The sequence below is a fragment of the Hemicordylus capensis genome, chromosome 9 (genome assembly GCF_027244095.1).
Source record: "Hemicordylus capensis ecotype Gifberg chromosome 9, rHemCap1.1.pri, whole genome shotgun sequence".
In the NCBI taxonomy this organism is placed as follows: domain Eukaryota; kingdom Metazoa; phylum Chordata; class Lepidosauria; order Squamata; family Cordylidae; genus Hemicordylus; species Hemicordylus capensis.
In genome coordinates, this window is record NC_069665.1 from 29046223 (window position 1) to 29066709 (window position 20487).

The following is a 20487-nucleotide window of genomic DNA, read 5'->3' on the forward strand; positions in this document are numbered from 1 at the left end:
CCCACCCACCCACCCAAAAGGTTTGTCTTATCTGAAGCCAAATTGAGTCTTCAGATCAGGAGACATCATCATGTCAAGTTGGGGAGGTGGAAAGGGGAGAGTGAATAGCAAGCCGTCGCCCAGTTAATCCTTCCCCACTTCCTCCTCTTCCAGGAATAGTTTCATTAAGAAAAGCACTTTACTTTCCCCCCCATGCCATGTACTTCTTTGGGAGAAGTTAAACAAGAGTATTCAGATGCCACTGTCATGTGTCTCACTCTGTTCCCAGCTCCTGCTGACCAGTCATTGAGGAGGTTATGTTTCTTGGGCAACATTACAGTGTGGCAAAATGTTACGTATTAAAGCAGTTCACACAACACTGAAGATAGGACAAATGTTGTGCCCAAGTTTGGAGCTGTGAGGGAGAATGGATGATGTGTGCAGTTTGTGCTGGATGCAAGGCCTCTGTCCTATGCAGCAGCTGTAGTCTACTGTTGAAAAGCCTTCCTACCCAGCACAAGCCTCTCACACGATCACTTCCTCTTGCAGACAAAAAACAAAAAAACCAGGAGTGTGCACAGCTCCTGAACTTGGGTATGACATTTGTTCTGCCCTATTAAGGATTGTGAGAACACACCTATTGGCTTTTCTGGAGAAAGACTCACAGAATCTTATTAAATCTACACTACCTCGAGGCAAGTTGTAACACTAACAAGTCAGCTCTTATGAGGTATCAGCTTGAGGCCATAGTATTCTAAAGCAACCTGCTTTAGACATACCTTTGCAGCATCAGCTGCTTGCTGCAATCTCAATCCCAATCTTTATTAGGGTCAACTGCCAGCTTCATATAGTGAATAATCACTAAACAGCAACAATAGTAATACATAGGATTTACACTTTCTTGGACCCATTTCTCATTCTACCCTCTGTGGGATTTCTGTACGTCAGCTTACAGAGCCAGGGTTTAAACTTTGCAGGTTTCACTAGCCATCACAGTCTATGCACTGAAAGCATTCTAGGACAAATGGAGAACCTTTCAAGTAAACCAGACATTTATTAAGATTATCCGAGTGCTTTTGTACAACGCACAGAAGCAGTGAGGTCCCATGGAGATAATGGAATATTTTCAGAATTCAAGCCAGAACAGGACCTTGGAGTGCTTTTATTTTTTCCATTCATTCTTGTCGTAGTCCCACTTGGCTGCAAAGCCTTCGATCGGGTTCATCCTCATATCCAGGGTTCTTTTGGTCTGCATGGCCACCCACTCCTCCGAAAAAGTGTGGGGGACAGGTCCAAAAACTGCAGTTGACAAACACATCACAAGAACTCAGAAAACGCCAGAGTGGCCAAGCAGAAAGTATCCCACCCAATCCAACCTCCCTCCCTCCCCAGCCAAAGGCCACTGCTGAGGATGCTAGAGTTGTCAACATCTGGGGCCCTGTTACAGAGAACACAGCTCACAATCCCTCTCAGCACCCCAAGTGTACAGACAGCAAGGCTGTTCATACAACTGAGTAGCAGGAGGAAAAAGATGGCATGGAAGGCAGGAGCTGAGTAGGATAGCACCACCCTACCCAATTCCTGTTTTCCACACCATCAGGTTTCCCTCCCAGCTACCTAGTTTGTTCCCACACAACCAGAAATTGGGAGCACTTACAGCTCCCAAACCTGGGTAGGACACCTATGGTATAGTGGCTAGAGTGACCGGGGAGACCTGAGCTCAAATCCCCATTCAGTCATGAGACTTGCTCGGTGACTCTGGGCCAGTCACTTCTCTCTCTCTCAGCGTAACCTACTTCACAGGGTTGTTGTGAGGAGAAACTTGTAGTACACTGCTCTGGGCTCCTTGGAGGAAGAGCGGGATATAAAACGTAAAATAATAATACCTAGTTTTCGGTTGCGTGAACAGCCTCATTAACTCCATGCCTACACAAAGGATGGAGTAGAGGAGGCTGCAAAGTTCAAGATTGTGAGCTATGTTCTCTGTTGACAACTCCAGCATCCTCAGCAGTGGCCTTTGGCTGGGGATTATAGGAGTTGTAGTCAACATATAGGAATCAGATGTTATCGAGAACACTACCTCTGAGTTCTTCAGGGACAAAAAGACCCCAAGCTTCCAACTGTTATCTGACTTAAAGCCTCTGAATAAGGAGAGGGAGCCTTATACCATATTGGTCCATCTAGCTCAAGATTGTCTACACTGACTGGCAGTGGTTTATCCAGCATTTCAGGAAGGAGTCCTTCCAAGCCTTATCTGGAGATGCTGCCAGGGAGAGAAACTGGCACCTTCTGCCTGTAAGCAGATTGCTCTAGCACTGAGCTATGGCCCCATCCCACAGGTTTCACACTGATGTAATTTACGATGCCCACAGATTATACACCAATGTTCTAGGAATACCCTCCCCTAAAAGGCCTCTATGGTCCCACCATTCGATATCTTCCAATACCTGGCTCTTTAAGGTGGCCTTGAAGGAATTTTGCTTTAATACCATCTTTTCTGCTAGCTGCAGAGTGGAAAAACACAATAGCTAGGGAACTGTGTTGGTGCAAACGCACCTGAATGGGTAATCTATATTTCCCAACAACATTACTCAGCACACACCCCTACTGATCCTTAGGACCAATGGGCCAGATCGGGAACAAAAGAAATGCATTTCTCATTGGAGGTAGTTTGTGAATAAGCTTAACGCTTAAAAGTGACCCCGATTGCCAACTACTCACCATACAATTTTTGCCAAATGACAATGAAGCCAGTAAAGCCAATCAAGAAGAGTGCTCCGCCAATAACAGTCTTCCACTCACTGGATCCCTTGTTCATTTCAGCATAAGTGTCACAGAACTTGATACGGTACACTGGAAGAAGGGGAAAATTTCCTTTTCTAGTGGCTGAGACACTCAGGAAACATAGCTTCACCCAATGTCTCCTCTAAGGTGTGCGCGCGTGCTCACACGTTTTTTGATGTCCGCTCAGTTAATTTTAGATCCCACTCAGGCTGAATCATGAAGGCTCCACTCTGAATGCACATGTGCACACACTGCTTTGATCCAGCCACCCAGAACAATACTCATTCTGCACACAGATCAAAAAATTAGAGAGAATACTGGCTTCGCCAGCAACTGATCAAAGGTTTATATGTTTAAAACTAGCTTATCTAAGCCCCTTTCCCTACCCCTCTGCATTCTCATACACCGCATAAGCCCCAGATGAATACGTACATTCAATCTTCTCATCAAGAGAAAGAGCACTCCATGATGCCTTCTCTTTTTCCTTCAGGGCCTTCTGCTCAGAAGACAGACTTCTTGCATAAGCAACTTCAGGCAAAGGAATATCCCGACGGTCAACATAGGACGCCAGACTGAAATCTTCCGTTTTTGCAACACCTGTTGGACAAGAAAAATATAGTATCATACAGATTCAAGTATGTTGGGAATTTTTTAGCCAAATCCAGGTTGCAGAGTAGAAATGTAATGTCTAGCGAGGTAAGCAATGCCAGCATTCCCGCTTGGAAGTTTATTCCAAGAATTAGTCCTAGTAAAACCAAGGGCCTTGCTTCCAGGAGAAAGCAAGTCATTCTGCTACATTGCACCAGTGGCTTTTGCTGATGTCTACCTTATATTTTCTTTTGGGCCACAAGCCTTTTTGGGACAAAGAACCATCTTGTTTTCCTCTGTAAACCATTTTGAGCACTTTTGTTGAAAAGCAGTTATTCATAGTAGTAATAGTTCTTCACCCAGAAGAAAGAGCAGGCCTCACAAGAAAAATAGTAGTTAAATCTGGAAGCATTATGCCATTGTAATGGAACAAATGGCCACATTAGGATGCAGGAAATACAGATGCAAAACTATACTCAGCCAAACATACTTTACACTGAAATGCGTTCAATCAGGTGATAAATGATCTTAGGGCAATCAGGTTGCCATCTTACCATGTCCATGGGCTCTCACACAGACTGAAGTGGAAATGGCCCGCTTGCCAAGAAAGCTAAGTGCCCTTGAAGCCAACATCCTGAAAGAGAATAGTCACACTGTTAGGCATGAGAAATCACAATGAATCCAGTCAGTGTACTTCTCACAAACTTAAGCTGGCATCAATCTCCAGAGGACTCTTTAAAGCAATCATAACATTTTAGTTTATTTTCAATATTTGTAAACTACCAGGAAGATGGTATTAAAAATGCAATAAATAAGTTCTAAAGATTTTAGTGGCCAGGTGTTGCAAATATTAAGAAAGTCTCTAAGGATAGCTTCAGAGTTCTCAATCCTAATTGGCATCAATCTCCAGCCAACATAGTGTACTGGTTAGAGTATTGGACTAGGACCGGGAGGACCCTGAGTTCAAATACACATTCAACCATGAAACTCACGGAGTGACTTTGGGCCAGTCATGTATCTCTCGGCCTAACCTACCTCACAGGATTGTTGTGAGGATAAACATAACCATGTACAGCGCTCTGAGCTCCTCGAAGGAAAAGTGGGATATAAATGTTAAAACATAAATAAAGATTATAAATAAATAAATAACTCTTGGAAGCAGGCATGCAAGTTCTAATGGCCCAATGTTGTGAAAGACATCAGAAAGGAATTACTTAGGAACATAAGTAGCTGCCATATACTGAGTCAGACCATTGGCCTATCTAGCTCAGTATTGTCTTCACAGACTGGCAGCAGCTTCTTCAAGGTTGCAGGCAGGAATCTCTCTCAGCCCTATCTTGGAGATGCTGCCAGGGAGGGAACTTGAAACCTTCTGCTCCTCCCAGAGCAGCCCCATCCCCTAAAAGGGGAATACCTTACAGTGCCCACACTTCTAGTCTCCCATTCATATGCAACCAGGGCAGACCCTGCTTAACTAAAGGGACAAGTCATACTTGCTACCACAAGACCAGCTCTCCCCTGAGACTTCAGAGTTCCCGGTCTAACTGGCAGCAATCTGCAGGTAACTCTTGGAAGCAACCTTAGAAACTTCGACGGCCTGGAGGAGGAAGAGTCTCCAGGAACAGCTGCAACCAGAGCTAGCTAGCAGCCCTACCTGTTCCAGGAAATACCTAGGCCTTCCTTTACCCCCACCTCAAACGGTGCTGGGGATTGCAGCCTGCCTTACCTGCAAGCAGAGATGCATAAGGCTGAGCTGCAAGCCTAGCTACGCTTACCTGGAAGTAGACCCCCTCGGAGAAGTATGGTGCCTACTTCTTTCTGAGTAAAAACAAAGCTCCCCTGTCTCCTCTGGGGCACACCTGCATTGAAGCATGCATGGTGGGCCCACGGGCTGCCCCCCCCCGCCCCCTCTGCCTCGTCTCCTAGGCAACTGCGGCCTCCCTCACCTGGCGACCTCACCCACTCGCGTCCTCTACAGCCACGGACTGAGGACAGAAAAAGAGCCAGGAGAAAACGGAACCGGAAGCGCAAAGCACGCCAGACGGCGGAAGGACCTAGCGGGACGGAAGTGCCTTTAAGACGAAGGGTGGGGCCAAGGAGCTGCACTGCATAGAGATAAGCAGCGCGGGACCTTTATGGAGATGTTTAGGTAGATAGTTTTCTTTTTGTGTTTGTCTGTGAGCCCTTTGTGATTGTATCAAAATATAATTTAAAGTCTATGATGCCCATCTTTATCATAACCAGGACGGACTTCGCGGTTGGTTTTGGTTTCCCCTGAAGTTAAAGAGTTTGCCACTCTAGCTTTTTTTCCTTCCTAACTCTACGACCACATAGCCGCTGGGCACGACGGGATATCAAGCCAGGAGGCTGCCGCGGCCAAAAAAAGCGGGTGGGGGTGTTTCCATAGAGTCCAGCCTAGAACAGACCTTCGCTGCTCTCCTTTTCGCGAATCGCGACGCTTTTGCGACGTTGGTGTTGCGTTTGCGGCGGCCGTGGCGGCGCTGCTTGACGGGAAGCCGGTGGAAACGAGCGGTGAGCGGGGCGGAGGGAGGCCGGCCGGAGATGAGGCGGCATCGGCTGCGGTGAGGCCGGGCCAGGATGAGGCTGAGCACGCAGGCCTACTGCAAGATGGTGCTGCACGGCGCCAAGTACCCGCACTGCGCCGTCAACGGGCTGCTGGTGGCCGAGAAGCACCCGCCGCCCCAGCAGCACCAGCACCGCGGCGGGGGCCGCGACCGGGAAGGGCCGCCGCCTCCTTCGCCGCCTCCCCGCACGCTCTTCGTGGACTGCATCCCGCTCTTCCACGGCACCCTCGCCCTGGCGCCCATGCTGGAGGTGGCGCTCACCCTGGTGAGCCGAGCGATGGAGCCTCCCGCCCCGGGGGCAGTCTACCTCCGAGCAGTGTCCCCTCTAGCAGGGATTCCCCATACATGTTGCTGACTACGACTCCCTTCATCCCCAGCCAAAGTCCATGGTAGCTGGGGATGATGGGGTTTGTAGTCAATAACATCGGGGAATTCCTCTTAGAGGGATCATCACTGCCCCTGAGGCCTGTGGTGGCCCGCACGGTCGCCTCAGCTATGACGGGGGTGTGGGGAGCCCTCGCCTTCAGACACAGGCAGCCTTGGCTTTATAATATCTGGTTAGCTAGTTAACTAACATTCATGTAGTTACTTCTTTGCTTGTTTATTTATATCTATCTGTTTGTCATATTTATATAAAGGTAAAGTGTGCCGTTGAGTCGGTGTCAACTCCTAGTGCCCCCAGGGCCCTGTGGTTGTCTTTGGTAGAATACAGGAGGGGCTGACCATTGCTTCCTCCCGAGCAGTATGAGATGGTGCCTTTCAGCATCTTCCTATAGCGCTGCTGCCTGATATAGGTGTTTCCCATAGTCTGGGAAACATACCAGCGGGGATCTGAACTGGCAACCTCTGGCTTGTTAGTCAAATCATTTCCCCGCTGTGTCATTAGGTGGCTTCATATTTTTATTATTATTATTATTACATTTATATCCTGCTTTTCCTCCAAGGAGCCCAGAGCAGTGTACTACATACTTAAGTTTCTAACCCCTGTGAAGTAGGTTAGGCTGAGAGAGAAGTGACTGGCCCAGAGTCACCCAGCTAGTATCATGGTTGAATGGGGATTTGAACTTGGGTCTCCCCAGTCCTAGTCCAGCACTCTTAACCACTACACCACACTGCCTAAAATAGCTAGTGGGGTGGGTGGTTGTACATTATCCAAATTGCAATATAAAATAAGATAAAAACAATTAAAACACTTTCACAGAATGAAAACAATTAAACTGTTTAAAATTAGCTATAATTAAAAGCCTGAGAAAACAGGTGTGTCTTAAGGGTCTTTTTAAACTTTTAATTTAGTTTTAAAAATCTTCATTTAGTTATTAATCTATAAATATAAATTTCTGGGTGGTTTGCATGCAAAATGGTTTGGGGTGGAGCTGTAGCTCAGTGCATGCTGAAGGTCCCAGGTACAATTTATTCTCTGCATCTATGCAAAAGAGAAGTAGACACAGAAGGCTTCTGTTGGGCGAACCTTTTGTGCCCTTAAAGGTGTGCAGCCTTTTAAGGTTATAATCCCACGTAGAATGCAGTGGAATGGCCTTCTGGGTGAGCATACATAGGATTGCATTGCATGGGCAGAGAGATATCAGGGATGCTTTATGTCTATCTTCTTTGTAGGCAGGTGCTTGCACCAGGGAGCTGGTGTGGCGTCATGGTTGGAAGACTAAACTTCAACCTGAGAAGGCCTCCAATTTGGTCAGGAACTCACCAGCAATTCTGTGCAAGCCACCCTCTTTTAGCTTCTGTGCCCTGACTTTTTCCAAGTGGAAGTTTTTGCAAAATCAGGCTGTGTCTTATAACTGCCGCTGAAGGAATTGCAATTACTTGTAGACTTTCTGAAGTCCTCATGCAGACTAATTATGAAGAAATTGAATTCATCCATTTTAAGCTGAGTTGGAAACTGCCAGATGTGAATCAACTAATAAATGGGTACGGCTTGCGAATCAGAATCCATGGCAGCTTTGAAAGACTTAATCAAAGATAGTGCAAGATGGCTTTGGAGGCCAAGGTTTTTGTGTCCATATTTATGGAACGTGTTTAACAGAGCTGCCTTGTGGCTTTCTAAGTTGACTCAGGTTGACTCAGGTTGACTCAGCCTTCCATCCTTCCGAGGTCGGTAAAATGAGTACCCAGAATGTTGGGGGGCAATATGCTACATCATTGTAAACCGCTTAGAGAGCTCCGGCTATAGAGCGGTATATAAATGTAAGTGCTATTGCTATTGCTATTGCTAAGTGACAGTCATACTGACAGCTCAGATGTTGATGGATAGAGAAAATACCAGAAAATTAAATGGATCTTTAACTCTGTGTCCTGATTATTGTGCAGCCCAGACCTGCAGAGAGTAGCACTTGGCCCAGCTCTGAAGGGCCTGTAGCCTGAAGTATAAGCAGTTGGTGGATAAAGGAAAAGTTGTCCAAAAAGACTTGTAAACTACCGCTGAAATCTCTGTTCTGTGCAAGAAAGTGGTCTTTACCTACCCTTTGATCCTTCTGGGTTATTGTGAAAATGGAGGAGTATTGAGGGAACGAGAAGTCAGAATCGTGTTATTCCTATTTGGGCATTACATTGTACATGTGTACAGGGGTCTCTACACATGTCCATGCATCCTCATGACTACTTGCGTTCTGGGCACAGGTCCCCTCAACTACAGGGTGCAGATAGGACGTGTACTGCTGTAGTGCCTTGGACCTAATGTGTGAAGAACTTTATGCGAGTACACAAACCGTGCATGCACTGAACATAACCTGTGACTAGGACTGTTAAGAAGAAATGCAGAGTGGTCATAAAGTTGAGAATAATAGACCGTGCAAGGCCTTGCCAGAAAGCAAGGTTATTATGGTGAATTCTATAGTTCCAGCAATGTACATGTCACATTGATGGCACCACAGGGACAAGTGCTTGCCCCAAGGAGCCTGCAAGTTAATATAGACTCGAGATGGGTGTGTGGGGGATGGGTGGGGGGAGAACATCCATTTAAGTTATGTGTGGTCAGGATTGGTTATGGTTGCATGAGGACTAGGGGTGTGTGCCATAGACTTCATGGAAGAGGAGGATTTTGAGGGAGGGTTTGAAGTTAGTAAGAGAGAAGGGATTCTCCAATCCACGCTAGTCTGTCCCTCAAGCCTACCCAAGGAGCTCATGGCCCACAAATAACAAGTGAATAAAATAAACCCAATAAGTACAAAGAAGGAGATGCTAATGTCTTCCCCGCTTAACTATAGTGACTTGTAAAGCTTGTCTATATGCAAAACCGGTCTAATATCCTATGAAAAACTTTTTATTTCCACAGCAAAGTTGCCTCTTTGGGGAGGTTTAGTGCCTCTACATGTGGCAGATAATGTGGGCACATAACCAATATAAAATTGCTTTCTATACATTAAAAAGAAAGTTCCCTGCCCTTTTAACAGTTCATTTGTTTACTACAACAATAATTTATATAGCACTTTCCAACAAAAGCTTTCAAAGCTGTTTGCATAGAGAAATAACAAACAAATAAGATGGCCCCGTTTCCCCCAAGGGCTCAGAATAAAAAAGAAAGAAACATAAAATAGACACCAGCAACAGTCACTGGAGGTACTACACTTTTAAACTTGAATATGCTAAACTTTTCATTGAACTAGCATGGGCCTTGTCAATTTCTAAGATCATCAAGCTGGTAGATCACCACTTTGGTCCATTAAAAATAAATAAATCCAGAAGCTACAACTCAAATGGCACAAAATCATGAGCAAGCTTTCAAGTTCTCCAGAACTCTTCTTCAGGCTGGATGAAGAGCAAAACCATAGTGGGGAGGATGCTGAAAGCCCCAAACTCTGCAGCTTGCAACAGCATTAGATGGGTTTGGGGCCTAAGTCATTTAGAGCTTTATAGGTTATAACCAGCACTTTGTATTTTGCCCGGAAACTTATTGGCAGCCAGTGTAGCTCTTTCAACACAAGAGTAATATGGTCTCTCCAAGATGACCCAGAGACCAACCTGGCTGCTGCATTCTGAATCAGCTGTAGTTTCCAGACTACATACAAGGGCTGCATAATATAATATAACTACAGTAATCTTTCCCCTTCTCCTGGTTGAGCAGGAGCCGGTCTTGCAAACCGAGAATTCCAGACACGCAACTTAACGTTTACTGTGAACAAGAATGTTGTATCCAGGCGTTTAGTTCTTAGTTACAAGAGCTCAACTTGCTGGCAATTAAAATGGCATCTATAATCCCTTGAAATGGGGGTTATGATTGCAGCAGCAGTTGGCTCTTTAAGCACAACAATGACAGAATGACAATTTAATGAAACACATAAATCCATATCATTCTGTTAGACGAGATTATTGGTGTAGCTCTGTTCTGCTTTTAGGCAGTTTAATTCAGGGCTGTAATTATTCTGCTAACCAGGAGATTGAAGTCTTTTTGCAGAGTTCAGCATCCAAAATGTTCTGGAATCCACTTTATATAGATAGATAGATAACAGTTGAGAGGGGAAAAATACAATTGCTCTTTGGTTTTTCCACCTCTATAAAGCACCGGATTATCTTAATCTGATACTCTTATTGTGAGTAGCAGATTCAAAGCCATTGAAATGGGGCCAAACTGTGAACAGGGTTCAATGCACCGTTTAAAATCAGTTGTGCCTCCTAACACCCCATATGAATTTGTCCCTTTAATTCTCGCCAGACATTTAAGCAGAGCTTTATGGGCCACAAATTGTGGCAGATTAGAAGATACATTAGGATAAAATGATTTGAGTTTTATGCAAATGTCTTCACTAATTAAAGTGACTGCAGGAGGGGAAAACAGAGATGTGCACCCAGCCTTCAGCTGAGCACCATGAGATGTTGGTGGTCTTTTAAACCCCACAGCCCTAGGTGTTGGTTGGTTTGGACACGAGTCGCTTTGAGTGAGGGTGGTTGCTAGTGTTGTTCCCCTCTCCAAGGGTCCATGGGCAAGTATGTCCCCTTTCTGCTCTGCAGTGCTGAAATGGCTGGAGGGGGCAGGGCGAGAGGACTTGGGATTCCCTTCCTTGTGACCATATATTCCTTTCTTGACTGTGTCAAACCCCTCCCTTTTCAGTTTGCCCCTTTATGTTTGCCCCACATAAAGTTGCTGAGGAAGAGAAAGGGGAACTCTCCACTTCCTCATGTGTTCCTCTGTGGTCTCCTCCTCTTTCTGCTTGAACCCCCTTCTCTAGTGTGCCTGCCTCCCGCTCTCTCTCTGTAGGTCAGAATCAAAGACTGTACAGAACTTAACACAAATTCAAAGGCAGCTCTGTGTAAATGACCAACAACAATAAAGCATTTTTTTTGCAGTTCTTTCCTGATCGCCTGGCAGACTGAAGCTACATTCGTTCACTGATTCAGTTCCCCTGGCCCTGGCCCAAATAGGCTTCTCAATATCCTGGCAACAGCTGTCAGTGGAAAAGATGTTTGCCCTGAGCCAGGGAATGGGCCTCAAGCAGTCGCTTGGATCAGATTGTCCATTGGTGGTGGTTCCCACGAGAGTGGGTGAGCCCATGCAGTGATGGTTCTTGAATGCTTATGGCTGTTTTATGATTTCCACTTTCAGGTTGATTCATGGTGCAAAGAGAACAGCTACGTAATAGCCGGATACTACCAAGCTAATGAGCGTCTGAAGGATGCCAGGTATGTAGCTGCGGCCATCTTGCTGCTGGGATCTGTTCACAGATTGGCATAATTCTTCAATCTGCCCTGAGCCCTGTTCAGAGTGCTGGTTATGGCCTTAAAGCCCTCAACTGTGTGGGCCTGCAGTATCTCAAGGATTGCTTGCGCTCACGTGATCCTGCCTCCCCATTGAGATACCTGGGGAAGGCTCTGCCCTGTGCCCCACCTGAGGCTAGATTGGTGGGAGTGTGGGACAGGGCCTTCTCAAGGGTGGCCCCTAAGCTTTTCCATTCCCTGCTCCAATGAAGCTGTCTGGTCCCTTGTCTTTCATCTTTGAAAAAGATGGATGAACAAACCACCCTTTTGTTTAAGCTTTGTTTAGTGTGCATTAGAATGGAGTCTCTGTTCCGTTTTTTCAATCTCATCCGTGTCTTCGTTACAGACGTTTAAAACAGGTTGTATGTATGAAAAGAACAGAATAGGAAGTGGGTGGTGGCCACTTCATACAGTTAACATGAAGCCTGTTTTAGCTTTTAATGACACAGAAACATCTCCCCTCGAGTCTGTGCTGAATGCTAGGGCCATTTTTTCTTTTGAGTTCAGTTGATGCTTTCTTGTTCATACCATGGTCTTGTTTACTAGATTGTGTATTTTCATACCTCAACTTGGTGGTTCTTAAAATGCAACACCATTAACTTATCTATCTTTTGTAGTCCAAACCACATCGCTGAAAAGGTTGCCTCCAGGATTGCAGAAGGTTTCAATGACCCAGCACTCATCATGGTATCTAACCAGTTTTGTTTCCTTTTTTCTTCCATTGAATGTTTTTATTACAGCCACATCTCGTTTTTTAAAAAAAGATCTCCTGTCATTCTCCCGCCCTAGAACGTGTTCCAGAATCCTCTGCAGTGCAAGAGGTTTGCGTGGCTGACCTTCATGTTGTTTTGCTCTGCAGACATGTCAGTGTGAAAAGGGTTCTTTGAAAGGACAGGGTCTGAAAAACTTGCCTCTAAATGGACTCTGTACTGGTGTTATTTGTAGTTTCTCAGACTTTCCAGTTGGGCTAGATTCTTGGGACCATTTTCAACTCGTTTGTAGTGAACTGGCGTTGCTGCACATAACAGGACAGTTCAAAAGACCATAAACTGACTAGGAGTTTCAGGAGCTGAGTGTGCTCCCGTTTTGCAATTGTGTGTGAGATAAAAACAATAAAAATCTCTGCCATGGGATGTGGTGATGGCCACTAGCTTGGACAGCTTTAAAAGGGGCTTAAACTAATTCATGGAGGACAGGTCTATCCATGGCAACTAGTCTGGTGGCAATATTCATTGGCAGTTTTTTATGGAGAATTTCTGAGAATTCCCCTGGACAGTCCGATCTGACAGTTTGGTTCAGTTGAGGTTGAATCTGTCCGCCACGTGTTGCTATATTGTTCCTTTTATTATGAAAGTTGATGTAATCTTATTATTCCCTTGCTATTAGATTACCCTGGCCAAACTGATGAATTTTACATCGCACTTCTCCTTGCAGACAAGAAATTGTCTTTTACATGCAAGGCTGCTTAATTTTGCACAGCCGCTGTTAAGGTCCGCCAGCAATTAATTTCTACCGTTCAGATCTTACCATAAAATGTGTACTTGGTTGGTGTATTGTATGATAGATTTCTTATCTGAATGTCCTGTAATTTGTTGTGTTCATGTCTGATCTATGATCGTAATAAAGCTGTTCATTCATTTTGGTAGCTATAGGCCATCTCTAGCCTCAGAGGCACGATGTCACCTCTGGCCGGAGAACAGTGGCAGGAGAGGGGGCATGCCCTCACCTCTTGCCTGTGGGCTTCTCAGGGGCATCTGTGGGCCACTGTGGGAAACAGGAGGCTGGACTAGAGGGGCTTCCTTGGGCCTGATCCAGCAAGGCTGTTCTTATGAGGTGGGAGGCAAGGGAGTTTGGCCATCTGGCAAGCCCCAGCTGGGTAGGCCAAGCACTCCCTACCAGTGTTCCCTTTAACAGGGATTCCCAGATGTTGTGGACTACATCTCCCAGAATCCCCAAGCAAAAGCCGTTGCAGCTGGGGATTCTGGGAGTCGTAGTCAACAACATCTGGGAATCTCTGTTAGAGGGAATCTTGCTCCCTACCCAGATTTTATCTCCAGCTTCTGAGCAAGGTAGGTAAGAACATCATCCTACTCAGCTGGGACTTGAGACGATCAAGCTCCCCACCTCCGGCCTTGTTTTTATCCAGCACAGTTGCAAAACGGGAGGGTGTCCAGCTCCCGAAGCTGGGTAAGACTCGTCTCCTACCCAGTTCACGGTTGTGCGAACTGCCCTCTTGTACAGTTGTTCCAGTGCCACCTCCAGACAAGAGCCCTTTCAAAAGCACACAGTGCAATCCTCTCCCTAGCGAGATGTCCATGTCATTGTAGAACAAGGTCAAGACCATGCTGCCATGTTAGCACCTTCCAGTTATGTGCAGGCTTGATCTGGGGAAAACCTGTCCTTTGCTTTCTGTTCTCTGTCAGGTGGATAATACCAAATTTACAATGGAGTGCATAGAACCGACGCTTCACGTATACGAGCATCACGAAAACAAATGGAGATGCAGAGACCCACACTTGTGAGTATTCTTGGAGTGGTCCCTCACAGCTTCACAGACAAGCCAGCATCTTGTTAGGTTCAAACAGTGACAGTGCAGCGTCGAAGAGTTTCCCACCCCCTTGGGTGCTTTCTAAAAATGTGGGACCTCTCTGTGCTATGTAAGCTGGTTTCATGTCCATGCCTTTTCTCAAACAACTGTGAGAATTACACTTGTACAAAGGTCGTTCTAGTGGAACTATCTGACCTGTGCTGCTGAAATTCCCAGCCTTCCTCAAGGCATTTCAGCTGAAGCACTTTAAAATCTGGTTTAGGTTTAGCTGAGCCTCTGCATGCCGCAACCATTTTTCACACTGCTTATAGATTTCCGTTTGCTCTCACTCGAGTAGGCTTTCAGGTTGGTTTATGGGTTCCTCTTGAGAGCTGTTTATCTTTTCCACTTCTTAGTGATTACTGTGAGGACTGGTCAGAAGCCCAGAGAATATCCGCCTCGCTCATGGACAGCCGGTCCTATGAAACACTAGTGGATTTTGATAATCACTTGGACGACATCCGGAACGATTGGACAAACCCAGAGATTAACAAAGCCGTCCTGCACCTGTGTTAGGAGGGCATCCACTGACTTGACTTACTGGCATTTCCACTGTGCTGAAGAGGAAACGTTGGGGGGATAGTTTCTGAATGTACATAGATTACCCGTGGTTCCTTTGTGTGGAAAGCCCATGAGGGGATGCATCACTTGGGAAAGGAGGTATCCATATATGCAGTCAAATCTTTTTAATGAGAATCCTTGGGATGCAGGTGACCACTTCTTCCCTGGACTTGCTCCTCCTTGTCCTAATCTGTTGCTGTCACCCTCAGGCCAGATCCACTTGTCCAAACTATTCCTATTAAAAAGTTTTGACTCATCTTTTATAACCTTTAGAGAGTAATTTTTAAAAGATTTATGAAATCTCTTGGAAGAGCGTAATCACTAATTTTATTTTTAACAAATCTAATCTTCAGCTGTAAATGAAAAATTGTGATTGGGTTGATGGCTGTCATTCTAAGCGCTAATTGCTGGAGATTAAATACCACTCACTTGTTGCCATAACGTGCTGCACAGGAACAAAAGAATAGGTTGACAAGCAATATGTCCCCAGATGCTGCGAAGTTCCCCAGTTCTGGGAACACCACCGGTTGTTGCTTTTTTCCTCTGCCCGTCAAACTCAAAAGTGATGCACCAGGCTTCATCTTTACTGGTTTGTCTGCTCCGTGGATTTGAAGCATGAACGGAATGGCCAGTGAAGCCAAGGCCAGCCGTAAGAGAGAGTTGCAGGTTCAGTCTGGAGTTTTTGTCCGTGTGCTTCTCGAAACCCTGAGGTTAGAAATGTCTCGTAACTTCTTCCATGCTTGATGGTTGTACAAATGCGCACCTGTGTGGTAAGAGGGGTTGCAGCTGCGGGTCTGGAGTTCCTGAACTGTGTGACTTAATTGGATGCATATAGACGTAGTTACACACGTAAGTCGCTCTAGCCTCAAGCTCACATGCTCTGTGGTTTGCACAGGCTAGGATCAAGCCAGGGCTTGGGGATCGTGCTACAAACCTGGAGCCAAATGTCTTGATTTCCCCTTGCACATGGAGGCAGGTGGGGACCGTGTGAGCCTGAGGTGCATGCCTGCCCTGGCTCATAATGGCAGAACCATGGTTTGCCAGCCATTGGGTGGGAGCCTGGGCGTGTAAAAGAAGAGCAGGCTTGTCCAAGGGTTCCTCCTGAGAAACCGAACACAACGGACACAACTCCTGTCTAAGCTGCAGTGAAGCCGTTAGAGCTATACATCAGCAAAGGCGTTGGTCTCCTGCGGGAAGCACTCCTGGCTGCAAGCGCGCCAAGGCTTGGATCCTAAACCGTGTCCTGCTGATGGAATCCAGTCTCCAAGACAGGGCTTTTCTGTCTCCCTCTTCCAGTGTTCCCTCGAACAGGGATCCCCAGATGTTGTGGACTACAACTCCCAGAATCCCCAAGCAAAAGTCTTTGCAGCTGGGGATTCTGGGAGTTGGAGTCAAGGGAATCCCTGTTCGAGGGAACACTGCCTCCTTCCCTCTGCAAAATCAGCCTCGAAAGGTGGCAGGGCCTTCTGGAACAGAACGGCCAGCAGCACAAGGGGGCTGGCTGTGGCGGGAAGAGGAATTGGCAAGAAGAGTCTCTTCCCTCCTCCCCCCACCTCCCCCCCCCATATGGAAGTGCCTTCCATTCACACAAAAGCAAAGTAGGGTCTAAGCCATTGTCTCTTGCAGCCTTCTTAAAACTGGGTTTAAAGCATTACACTCTGCCCGGACTCAATCCCGTCCATTCAGAATAGGGTTGTACTGTAATGATCTTGTCGTACAAAGGAGTCTAAACGTTAGTACTGTTAGTACTGCTTGCGTGTGTCACTGTAGTGTTTGTTTCTTCATATGCAAAGTGGGCCTCTTGATGGAGAGGGGGCCTCGCGGCTTCTCCTGGTTGTTTTGTACAACGCTTTGTTTTGTTTTTGCTTTCTTTTCTACTCCTCTGGACCCTGTGTTAGCCTAACCTTTATTCATAACACATCCTGCATCTTAAGCAGTAATGTCTTGAGGATTTTCGGTTGGAAGGAAAATGTTTAGCTGACCACCTGCTGTTGCTTGCTTCCCCTGCCCCCTCCACATTACCTTGGAAATAAAATGGATGAAACAAGCCTAGTTTTGTAAGTTGACTTGTGACTCTCAACAAGTAGGCAGCCGTTCTTGGAGTTGACTTGAACATCTGATTGCATAGCATGGGGTCCCCCTGGATCTGATGACGGGAGTTCGGACTTGTTATCCGTAGCTAACACTCTTTAACAGTAAAGAAAGACCCACAAGTGCCTTTACCAGTTTTACTCCTGTTTCTAAAATGATTTTGGGCTTTTAAAGTATAAATGAATAACGTACACGTTTGCTTAGGAAAAAAAGACTTTGGGGAGACTGGTTGAAGTTCATGAAATCATGCATTCGAGTTTTCCTTCCTCTCTCCTAACAGAACTTGTGGTCGCCCAGTAACATTGATAGGCAGGAGATTCAGGGCAGACAAAAGCACGCAGAATTAACCTTTGAATTTGCTGCCACAAGATGTTCTGGCCTCGGGCATAGATGGGTTTAAAGAGGAGCTAGGCAAGTTCATGAAGGAGGATAGGACTATCAAAGGCTCTTCGCCATGATGGCTAGAAGGAGCCTCTATGTTTAGAGGCAGTGTATCTCTGAATACCAGTTGCTGGGGAGCAACAGTGGGAGAGGATTGGTGCCTTGCCCTGCTTCCCAGAAGCATCCAATTGCCCCCCTGGGAATCCGGATGCTGCTGGTGTGATCCAACAGGGCTCTTAAAACTCCTTGTTTCTGAAAAATGTATAGCCCACCTAAAGCGTAAGTGGAGTGGCCAAACTGGCAGCTGAACCAGAACTTGCCCATATGCCTGCCTGTTCCATACAAATTGCAAAGTCAGGCTCACGCAGCAGGGAAAGAACCTGCTGTGCTTGGTCTTTAAACCAGTCTTCAACTTAATGGCTCTCTGCGTGGGAGGGTCAGTGCTGAATTGATAGACCCAGCAGCAAGTATGCATAACTGGTGAATTGCTACCAAAAAAAAAACCCTCTACGATTCCCCCTCTTCTGCTGCCTGCTTGGAGCAGCAGAAACTGTTATCCAATACCTGGCAGGCTGCAGTCATGGTTGCCGGGATATGTGTTGGATAACAAGCTGTGCATACTCCGTCAAAAACATCCAGGTATTAGTGTAGATCCCACTGGCTGGTGTTTGTACAGCTTCACTGCTTGGAGAAAAAACAAATGTTCCTGGTAGAAATCGCCCTGACAGGGAAGAGAACATTGCTCATGGATGCCATGAAACAGTTTCCAAATAGGACAGGCTTCTCTGAAATATACCATGTCTTCACCCCTAGTTAGAGCATGTCATGCTATGAGTAGATAGCATTATACAGTCATCCCTCTCTAACCGTGGGTTTCCCAATCGCGGTTTTAAGTATCTGTGACTGGGAAATGGTGGCAGGTCTCACCAACCACGACCCGAGTATCCGCGGCTTGGGAGATTTGGGGGCAATTTGGGGTGGAGTTTTTTGCCATTTCCAGGGGCTCAGGGTGATTTGGGGGACTTGGGGTGATTTTTTCTATTTTTAACTGTATTTTTTGGTCTTTTCCCGACTGTGACTCCCCTAACCCCCTGTTTCCAGTGCTCTCCGACCACAAATTTGCCAACCGTGAGATTTTCCCGGAACGGAACCCTCGCAGTTGGCAAGGGATGGCTGTATAAGCAAGATCCAAGAGGGAGTTTCTGCACCGTGGCTGTCTTCCTGGACATTTTTCAGACTCCTCTGCAGTGTTTTTCAATTATTATTTATTTTATTTTATTTATTATCATCATTATTATTAACATTTATATCCTGCTCTTCCTCTGAGGAGCTCAGAATATCCATGCTTATTTTTATCCTTACAACAACCCTGTGAAGGTAGGTTAGGCTGAGAGAGAAGTGACTGGCCCAGAGTCACCCAGTTACCTCTTATATGTCACTCTTGCTCCGAGGAGAGTCTGTCCACCCTCCTCTTATTCTCACAGTAGTTGTCGCCGGCTGATCTGGTGGTGACCTGGGACCAGATTTCTCTGTGGCTGCCCCGGGGCTTTGGAATACGCTCTGTGCTGAAAGAAGAGCATCTCCTTCTCTGTTTGTTTTCAGGAAGACCCTCAAGACTCACTTGTTCTCACAGGCTTTTAATTAGCATTAATAACTTTTATGCTATTGTGTTTATTGTGTTTCATGGATTTTGATCTGTGACTTTTTACATTGTGTTAAATTTTGTACACCGCCTAGAGATGTACATATATTTTTATACCATCTGATGATAAATAAGCAGCCCCTGTGAATTAGATTAGACAGAGATAACAGGACCGTTCTCACCATTATGACTAGGGTAGGAGGCAAGACTTACCCTAGTTCGGGAACGGCACGTGCTCCCATTTTCCGATCCTCTGCGACTTAAAAACAAGGTCAGAGCTGGGTTAGTGGGCTCTTCCTCCGACCTCATTAAAGACCTGGGTGCAGCTGCTGGAGAGAACGGGGCACTCCCACTCAGCTACTGCTTTAGCACACAGTCACGGACGGTCTGTTTTTAACTCTCAGGCAATCGGAAAACAGGAGCACACACAGCTCCCAAACGAGAGTCGGAAGCATCTCCTGCCTTCCTTAGGATTGTGTGAGCCCGCCCAAAGTTTGGCCCCAAATCGTCCAGGGGACTTGACTCTCGATCTCCCTGGTCTAGTTCAGCCCTAACCCCGACACCCTGCTGGCTTTCCGCAGCCACTATGTCTAATCAGTTTTTGCCTTGAACCATGAGGACTAGCAGCTTCAGTCTGCCAAATTCTGCACCAGACTCCTACCCTAGCAGCATAAACCTGGTGGCAAGCAGAACACCGTGCTGAACAGAAAAGCATTTCTGCTTTCCAATAGCTCTTTTAGCAAATGCAGCATTCAAAGCCGTTAATCCTTGGCCCGGTATGCGGTTGGCTGGAGTACCCGGCCTCTTTGGGTAATGATTTGAGGCCCTGTGGTTATGCCAAATGATGAGTGCGTGTTGAGTGCACGCAGGAGACTTTTATGGGGTGGCAACTTGCATTTTATTGTCAATCGGAAAACGTTCTCTTGATAAAGATCTTGCTTAGCTTGCATTTAACCCAGCAGCATTACTGGCATGCATGTTTAAAGCTGATTGCCCGGAAAAAAGCTGAAAGCACCTCTGTTTCCGAGTCATGGGTCAGTCACGCAGAGAGCAAGAAATGCTGCAGGCTGCCTCCCTTCTGGTTTTACACCTGATCAACCGCAACTTTTTAAGCTGCTCGTGTGAGTTCCCCCTCTGTACAATGAAGCTGCCAGATTTCACACCAGTGTGTTTCTGAAGCAAATTTCCAAATATCCCAGTTATCTTCACACAAGCAAAGGAAAACAATGCTGGAGAGGAGAGCTGGTCTTGTGGTAGCAAGCATGAGCCTGATAGCGGGTTCATCCGTGCAATGGCTGGTAAGGATGTCTGTGAAGGAGCAGGGAAGCCAAGCTTGCTACGCTGGAGAGAGAGAAATTGTAGCTGGCTTGGTTTAAAGGGATTTAGAGGGTCAAAAGGGCATTTGTCATGAGTATAATTGATACGCATGTGCGCCCTACTGCTGCGTCTGGCTATAAATGCAAGTCAAGCAGCCAGCCGCATAATGAGCTTAAACAAGGGACCTGCAAAGGCAGAACACCACCGATCTTCCCATTTATCCAAAAAGGCCTTCCGTGAGATTGGGGAAGGGGGTCCATATTACA

At 46.3% G+C, this 20487-nt stretch overlaps 2 protein-coding genes across 3 annotated transcripts; one reads left to right on the plus strand and one right to left on the minus strand.

Annotated features, from left to right (window-relative positions):
• Positions 1-1009: 1009 nt before the first annotated feature.
• Positions 1010-5448, minus strand: LOC128334436 (cytochrome c oxidase subunit 4 isoform 1, mitochondrial). 2 transcript variants are annotated; one of them, XM_053271280.1, is made up of 5 exons: positions 5298-5448; positions 3906-3985; positions 3196-3360; positions 2701-2832; positions 1010-1278 (listed from the first exon to the last, which is right to left on the minus strand). In XM_053271280.1, the coding sequence occupies exons 2-5, from the start codon at positions 3982-3984 to the stop codon at positions 1142-1144; spliced, it is 513 nt and encodes a 170-aa protein (XP_053127255.1). In that variant the 5' UTR covers position 3985; positions 5298-5448; the 3' UTR covers positions 1010-1141. The 2 variants fall into 2 exon arrangements, with proteins under 2 accessions (XP_053127255.1, XP_053127254.1); XM_053271279.1 differs by lacking the exon at positions 5298-5448 and adding an exon at positions 5127-5239.
• A 286-nt stretch (positions 5449-5734) lies between these two features.
• EMC8 (ER membrane protein complex subunit 8) lies at positions 5735-16838 on the plus strand. Its single transcript, XM_053271278.1, has 5 exons — positions 5735-6201; positions 11491-11567; positions 12260-12329; positions 14066-14160; positions 14586-16838. The coding sequence occupies exons 1-5, from the start codon at positions 5950-5952 to the stop codon at positions 14743-14745; spliced, it is 654 nt and encodes a 217-aa protein (XP_053127253.1). The 5' UTR covers positions 5735-5949; the 3' UTR covers positions 14746-16838.
• The last annotated feature ends 3649 nt before the right edge of the window (positions 16839-20487 follow it).

Bases quoted from the DNA above. Each gene is read 5' to 3' on its own strand.
- LOC128334436 (XM_053271279.1), bottom strand. From the start codon at position 5,224: ATGCTTCAATGCAGGTGTGCCCCAGAGGAGACAGGGGAGCTTTGTTTT. The intron at 3,361-3,905 runs GTAAGATGGCAA...CTTGTCCAACAG, and splicing joins TGTGAGAGCCCATGGACATG to GTGTTGCAAAAACGGAAGAT. The intron at 1,279-2,700 runs GTGAGTAGTTGG...TGTCAACTGCAG, and splicing joins CATTTGGCAAAAATTGTATG to TTTTTGGACCTGTCCCCCAC.
- EMC8 (XM_053271278.1), top strand. From the start codon at position 5,950: ATGAGGCTGAGCACGCAGGCCTACTGCAAGATGGTGCTGCACGGCGCC. The intron at 6,202-11,490 runs GTGAGCCGAGCG...TTCCACTTTCAG, and splicing joins TGGAGGTGGCGCTCACCCTG to GTTGATTCATGGTGCAAAGA. The intron at 14,161-14,585 runs GTGAGTATTCTT...TCCACTTCTTAG, and splicing joins AGATGCAGAGACCCACACTT to TGATTACTGTGAGGACTGGT.